Source organism: Cynara cardunculus, assembly GCF_001531365.2.
Source record: "Cynara cardunculus var. scolymus isolate 2C chromosome LG 6, CcrdV1, whole genome shotgun sequence".
Classification (NCBI taxonomy): domain Eukaryota; kingdom Viridiplantae; phylum Streptophyta; class Magnoliopsida; order Asterales; family Asteraceae; genus Cynara; species Cynara cardunculus.
Window position 1 is genome coordinate 17,292,978 of NC_037533.1, and position 7,802 is coordinate 17,300,779.

Sequence of the window (7,802 nt, forward strand, 5' to 3'; positions counted from 1 at the left end):
TTAATATTACAAATTTTATAAAGATAATAATTAAGTATTCTATTAGAATTTAATGATTATACTAATTATATTTTAGATTGTTTATATTTAAAATGAGATGTTTATCCTGTATTTGATTGTATTTATCTGCAGTTAGTTACACAAATTCATATATGGGATTAAATCGGATAATGATGAAATCGTTTAGGGATGAACGAGTTTAAGAGTTTGTAAGAGTTTTAAAAGTTTTAGCCAAATGCTTTATAAGATAGTATAGATAATTTAAAACACATTGTTATAATAATAATAATAATAAAAAATAATGTCATAATAAATTTTTTTATGAAAATGAGTTGGGATTTCATTCGTTTAAAAAAAAAAAATAGATATGGTCGGTCCATTTTGTTAGCCCCGGTCCACTACCTGCTTACATGTTAAAACTAGGGTTTGAAACGCTTCCATTCTTTCGATCTCTCTTTCTGTAATTTCATGGCGAAGAACAGGAACAAGAGTAAGAAGAAAGCTTCTACGTCCATGAACATCGACGAGGCCGCCATTGTTGCACCTCAAGGTATGTAACCGTCTATCTCTGTATATCTGATTGTATTGTGGTGTGTATGTGGCCGTGTTCCTTTTCACATGTTCACAGTTAAAAGGGTTAACTGGAATTGATGTATCCATTAAAACTCTTTGTAGTTACAGCGATGGACACGTCGGAGGTTGTAGCTTCTAGTCGATCTCAAATTAGCAGGTCAGAATTAATATTGGCTTCTTTATGACTTAAGTAATGTTTTAGCTACAGTCTGTCGGTAGTCATCGTTCGAAATATGAGCCAGGGCCTGTTTGTCAGCAGCTTAATGGTCTTGTATAAGACCTAAAACTTATTTGGTTAGCTATATATGAACTCTTTGGTAGTGGCTTAATGATATAGAAATAAGCTTATAGAGGCGAGCTTTATGCAGAAAGTCAAGCTTTTTTTTTCCTTCCAAATACGCTAATTCCAGTTAAAAACTCACTAATTCCATCATAAAAAACCTCGCCTAACAAAAACACTCTCAATCTATACAAACAGATTAATCCATACAATCAACTTTATTCATACTAGACTTGATGAAAACCAACCAAACAACCCCTTAGTCTTAAATTTTCACTCGAGTCATAGAATTGACTATTGTGTTGTCGACATTGTCTCTTAGAAATGGTCTTTTTTGGGAGTTTAGATAATTCCGAAAACAAATTTCAAATATATACATACACATGCAATACGCTTAACTAGTTTAAGCTTTTTGTGATAAGCATTATGTTTGTGCGTTAATGGTTCAATATGGAGGTGGATGCAATTACATGATGGTTTTCTACCTTTTGGCTAGGCTAATAAAACTTACAGTTAGTAAGAATTTTGAGATCTATAGGGAAAAAGGTTGCAAACTAGCGTTAAGTGAAATAAACAGAAACCTTGTGATGTTATATTTGTCATATGGTGTGCCATAAATACGTGATCCTTGGCCTTTCGGTGAAGAATGAGAATTTTGTGGGTTATCTGATGGATGAGAGTCCCATCAGTCATTGTTTGCAAGACAAAAGGGAAAATTCATAAATGGTTGGTCTTAGGACAGAACTTTGATGCATAAGTGAAATATGGTGCAAGAATAGTCATCTAGTTGGATTTTTAATGGTAGCATTGACAACACTTGCACCTAGGAGGAAATTTCACTTGAATGTCTTATCTTGGATTTAACCGTCTGTGGGTTGCAATTTATGTTATAAGCCATGCATTGATGGTTTTTTGGGCATGACTTGTGTTCTAAACACATAATTGATTGTACATTTCTTTGTCATCTTCATGTTGTCCTTTTGGGTTGGAGGTACCGATGTATGTATCTTTTGGCTGTCCAAGTTCACTCACCATTGACTAAATGCCACATGTACGATAATTTCCAGTGGCTTTGTCATTATGTGGGATATGTTTTACCTACATTTTATTACTCTAGATAAGTTATAAGTACAATGTATATACACACATATATAAATATCATGGATGATACTCTTAGAGGGTGTTTGGTTTGATGGAATAGTTTGGAGGGATTTAGATTTCGTGGAAGGATTTGCAGTTGGAGGGATTTGGATTTCGTGGAAGGATTTGCAGTTGGAGGGATTAGGATTTGGAATATTTAGTGTGTTCGATTATTTGGATTTGGAATATTCAGTGTGTTCGATTATTAGGATTTGGAATGGAGTTGAATTCCATTCTTTATAGATAATTTGTAAAAACAAATTACAAATAACTATATTAATTGCTAATTGAAAACATACATTTTTAACATATTCTAAAGCATAATTATTTACAAATCGTTCGAAATCCCTTGAAATCCCAACCACCCCCATGGGATTTCAAAATCCTATGTTTGAAGGATTTCAAATCCGAGCAATTTTGCAAACCAAACAAAGAGGTTGCAATGGATTTGAATTCCAAATCCCCCAAATCCTTTCCATTCTTGCAAACCAAACGGGACCTTAGAAGTTAATTCATAAGGCACATCGACTTGTTGAATTTGTTTATTTTTCAAATCAACTCTTGCTATAATCCTAGGGTTAACTCGTAAATTGTGGCATGGTTGTGGTTGTAAAAATATCTGCTTTTCAAAAGCAACTCAAGCACTCATTTGAGGGGATACTTTACAAACAGTGGCGTGGTTGTCTGCATGAGCATATTCGACATTTGTCATATATAAAGTGAATAAAAAAGGCAAAAGGACATTTTCCAACTAAAATCACAAAAACATAATATGAAAGATGATGCTTGTTGTCGTGCTTTTGCCAATATTTGGTATTACTTTTATCTACACCCACGTCCCAATGGTGGCGGTCGTGGTATTGAGGACCTATGGCGTGTACTATACTGTTACAACGGTGAAAATCTGAAAAAATGGTGTAGACCGTGATTTGATATAGCGGTTATCACGATGGTAAAACGGTGATATGGTAGTCCACAAACCGAGGTTCATGTAATAGTTACAATTAAATGTATGTATGTATTGTAACATATTATATATGGAAGATGTATAGAAGAACGTGAATAGAAGAGATGGCGAGCAAATGATGTTGGAAGATGATGTTGTTGTGAAAAGAAGATGCAAAAGAGTAGAAAACGATGCACAATGCCGGAATAGAAGTGATGAGAGGAATAACGAGTTTACACACCGATATTGCAAGTCAAAATCAGCCAATAGCTTGTAATTCCTTAATTGACTTCTGTAAACCCTTTAAAAGGCCAACTGAAAGCCCAACCCCTAATTGCGGGTTTTCTCACCGCTTTTGCAAATCAATGCGGCACAATTGCGGTGCTTAGCTAATTTTTTAAGGATCGCTAATCGTTATAGCATTGCAATTAATAACATAGGGCATGTAGTGTTCGAGAGAACCAACACATTACTTAAAGAACTATGTGTCACAATACGAAAACGCTAACAAAAATCTTAAGGGTGGTGTTGTCAACAACAGACGGCGAAAACTAAATGATGATGTGTCTAGCAAGGAGGAAGAGGATCGTGTTGACAACCGGCGTAACAGTACCAATCGAACAACTACAACAAAGGCTATTGCGTCAAGGCTGATATTCTAACTTCCATGTCAATCTTGAACTTGAAGTTGTGCGTCTGGTTGCAGGTGAAGATTATGGCATACATGCTTCGTGGAAAAGCTAGTGCCTGCTCGATGGAAATATGTTGACGATCAACCAGGGCGCTAAGGAAGGAACGCGTGTCAAATTGGCGACACATGAAAGAGATGTCGAGGAGTAGATTCTTGTTACCGGACTATGAGTAGATACTTTGAGAATAGTATCACAACTGTGCTCAAGGAGACAAGGCGTGTCTGAACGCATGTGAGAGTTCTTGTGGTAGAGGATTAGATGCCTTCTATCGGAGATGGAGGAACAAGCGGCTTGGTACATGAACAGACTTAGGTATGCCATCTATGATTCTATGGGACTACGACCCGTGTGGTTCGTTGATCAAGCTCATAAGCTAGCCTTGAAAACGGAGAGGCTAATGTCTAGGCCCATGAACAACCCTCTACTCACAATAGGTGATATGAGCCATCTCGGAAAACAAGCGACTCAATGTACTCCAAGTCTATTCAACAATAGAGATCAACCATCCACAAATCAAAGGACCACCAATACAACTGTGGGTAGTGGTGGAAGTACGACCAACACCAAGTTGCTAACACCACCAACAATCCTCATGCCAAGGCCGATAGACTGAAGTGTTACCCATGCGGTCAAGGCCGACCCTAGCTATAGGCTCAAAGGGCGACGACCCAAGGCAACAAATAACCTAAGGGCATCACTTTCTGAAGCCCATTTATACATAGGTATGTTCATTTTGGGCCCTGAAAAAATTACCGTTAGTAATCTGTATATAGAGCAAGGGCCAAAGGGCGTCGACCAAACAAACTCGTTCTATCGACTGTCGCTCATCTCTCTCGGCCTCGGTTCAAGAACGAACGAACTTTCGAGTCCTGACCTCGCTCTGGGTCTCGTTTCTGACTTTCTGTTTCCGAGTTCTGAGACCTCTCGCTCTCGGCCTCTCGCTCGCCTTTCGCTCTTGACCTCGTTTCTAGAACTGGTTGTGAGGTTATCTCGTGTCTCGGTCTTGACAGCTCGATCTTGTTTCTGGAATCTGGAACTGGAAGTCCGGAACTCGCTCTATGCCTCTATCGCTCATCTCTGTTTTGTTTGGTAAAATTCTAAATTTTTTATTTCTAATTTTTACTGTTTAGTTTAGTCTGTTTAGATTAGGGTTATTTTATGATTTACTTATTTTGTTTTTTATTTACTGTTTACTTGGTTTAGATTAGGGTTATTTTGTTTTATGTTTACTGTTTACTTAATTTAGATTAGGGTTATTTTGTTTAATTGTTTAGTTAGGTTAGGGATATTTAACTTATGTTGTTCAGTTTAGGTTTACCCAAATTCTTGTTTTATCATTTATGTTTACTGTTTAGTTTAGTTTAGATTAGGGTTAGAAAAGACAAGAAGAAATTGCTCAATCTTTGCAAAGATCTCTAAATAAGTTTATTGTTAGACAACCAAGGTTGACATGAGTAGTTAGTAATTTACCAATCTAGCCTTATCTGCCTGATTCTTGTTCCACCTATTTTGGTGGGACAAGAAAAAATGCATTTTGTGTCACTGTCTAATGTCGCACCAAACGTGGGACAACAAGTTTTTGTGATGTTCTGTCCCCAAACACACCCAGAGGGACGCAAAACATGTATCTCTTGACCTGGGTCTTGGGCAGGCAGGCAGCAAAGAAAATTGCAGTCCTACCAACTACTACGTTCATGGGTTCAATGTAGAGACCAAGGTGTCGGGAGCAACATTGGTTAAGGTGCATAAAGTGAGTGAGGACATTCGTGATCAAGCGAAGCCACTACTACAAGAATTCAAGAATATGATTATTGAAGAAGCTCCCAATACGTTGCCACCCCTACGGAACATCCAACACCAGATTGAAATAATTTTATTTGAAAGAAACCCAAATTAAAAATAAATATGCAATAATTTTATTTAATTATCTGTAACTAATAATCAAATCACATGAAATTGGTGTTTTTTATATTTCACGCCTCTGTTTGGCAATAAATAATTATTTGTAGTCTTCCGTTCTCAATTTCGTGATATTGGCACATGTTAATAATAGGAAGGTTCGTAGGTCTTAGCTTCTTAAGCTCTTCTTGTGGAATAAAATTTTCTATCCTCCGAAGCTTAAAATCAGCAACCTTTCTACTTATTCAGGAGTGATAATTCACATGTGGTTAGATAATAAGAGATTCTACAATGGCCCAGGGATCCAGTTTTAGCGTCCGAAAAATGTTTGCATTGTCATTGTGATTGTATCTTGAATGTAAATACGGGTTGGTTATTTTCAGACTTTTATCCTTTCACAAATATTGCAATTCCCGTGTTAAGATTGATCTACCTGTTAATAATAGGGACGTTGGATTTGAAGTCTAGTTTAGAGAATGCACCTGCACACTTTGCCCTTGAATTTAACTTGGCGGCTGTTTGGTTGATTTTCATTAAGTTCTATATACATAAAACTGTCTGTGTGGATTAATATGTTTGTATAGATTGGAAATGCTTTTGTTTTGGAGGGTTTTTTCATAGATGGAAGTAGCGTGTTCTTAAGAAGGTGTGTTTGGAAAAAAAAACTTGGCTTTCTGCATAAAGCTGACCCCTGGAAGCTTATTGGATAAACCACATTCTATATCATTAGGCTGTTACCAAACAATCATGTAGCTAAGCGAATAAGCTGCGAGTCCCATTAAGCTCCTGTTCCAAATTCTCATGTTCCATTCCTATCCACCAATCACATGAATACACATCATCAAAGAGATAATATGAACTTGGATAAAATAAATCTAAAATATATAAAAATCTGATTTGTCTTGGGGGCTGTTTACCAAACACTTAGTCGGGTAAGTGAACATCAAGTTACAATACCTTACCGGATGAATATGGTAAGGACCAAAAATCTTACCCGGTAAGAGCGAGACAAAGACCACGAGTCTTACCCGGTAAGTGAGGACGACGACTCTTACCATGGTAAGCGCTTACCAGGTAAATTGTTGTGTACGATACCGTTTTGGTGGACTAAAATCTTACCCGATAAGTAAACGATAGTGTTAAATTTACCGGTAATCCGTTTACCGGGTAAGTGTTTGATAAACGGCCCCTTAATTTCATTGGTTGGACAGGGATGAAATGCGTGATTTTGGGAGACCAGAATTTTTTATCCCAATTTTTACTGTGTGATTATTGTTTCTAAAAAGGGTATAGTCAAATGTTGACCTTATGGTATAAATAAAAGCTCCTTTTACAACCTCTTGTGCTTAAAAGTTCTCGCTTTTTCCCAGAAAACCGAAGGGAGTACAAATGAAGCGTACAAAAAACGTTAGAAGGCTAAAAGCCATTGCAAAAGCCGTGTCTCAAAACGAAAAGTCTGCAGCAAAGGTCGTGAAGAACGAAAGCAAGACGCTAAGAACTCAGTCGGCAAAAAAACTCTACGACTGAGATATAAAGCCGTTTGAGATCATAGTCGGATTTTTTTTGTTTACAGATCGAACTTAGACTAGAGTGCATCGTTTTATTGTATGTTTTGGTGGATAAACCGCTTCACTTCAATTTCGACAACGATTGATTTATTTTGTGCGATGATACAATTTTGCTGCAATTCTTCTCTTTAGTTTAAGGAAAAGATCGATTTATTCTGCGTTTTATTAACTGTGGCATCTCGAACTTCTGAGTTCTCTTCTTTCTTAATTCTAATTTTACTGAGAATTTCGATTCGGATTATAATTTAAACCCGATTCTATTCATAGCAATCCGCGTTATTATTGTCTGTATATCGAGTTTGAATGTTTCCATACATGTTTTAACTATTGGTTGATTTGTTAGGAAGTGGCGTTTTTGAAGTCATGACATAAAACGACAAATTTGTTTTTCATATCTATAATTATATATTTATATTATATAGACTTGGGATCATGTGAGACCAAAGGTTTTTCGTGAGACTCGTAAGACCAATTCTCAACCTTTGGATTAAATTTACAATCTGATAATCTGAATATTCATAAACGCCACGAGACTTCTTAATAATTACAAAATTGACACCTCGCAATTTAGGTCATTAGATCATTAACTTAAAAAAGTTGATCAATGAACATAAATTGGTCTTACGGGTCTCACGAAAAACTCTTGGTCTCACGTGAACCCAATCATTCATATCTATACTATATTATAATGCATTTGGCTAAAA

The 7,802-nt window shown here is 36.5% G+C and overlaps 1 protein-coding gene across 2 annotated transcripts; it reads left to right on the forward strand.

Moving 5' to 3' along the window:
* The first annotated feature begins 398 nt into the window (after nt 1–398).
* On the forward strand, nt 399–7,263 carry LOC112514965. Of its 2 annotated transcripts, none has more exons than XM_025121618.1 (3): nt 399–550; nt 676–730; nt 6,901–7,263. In XM_025121618.1, the coding sequence occupies exons 1-3, from the start codon at nt 469–471 to the stop codon at nt 7,055–7,057; spliced, it is 294 nt and encodes a 97-aa protein (XP_024977386.1). In that variant the 5' UTR covers nt 399–468; the 3' UTR covers nt 7,058–7,263. The 2 variants fall into 2 exon arrangements, with proteins under 2 accessions (XP_024977386.1, XP_024977387.1); XM_025121619.1 differs by having other exon boundaries at nt 682–730.
* The last annotated feature ends 539 nt before the right edge of the window (nt 7,264–7,802 follow it).

Bases quoted from the DNA above. Each gene is read 5' to 3' on its own strand.
- LOC112514965 (XM_025121618.1), top strand. From the start codon at position 469: ATGGCGAAGAACAGGAACAAGAGTAAGAAGAAAGCTTCTACGTCCATG. The intron at 551-675 runs GTATGTAACCGT...AACTCTTTGTAG, and splicing joins CGCCATTGTTGCACCTCAAG to TTACAGCGATGGACACGTCG. The intron at 731-6,900 runs GTCAGAATTAAT...GCTTTTTCCCAG, and splicing joins AGTCGATCTCAAATTAGCAG to AAAACCGAAGGGAGTACAAA.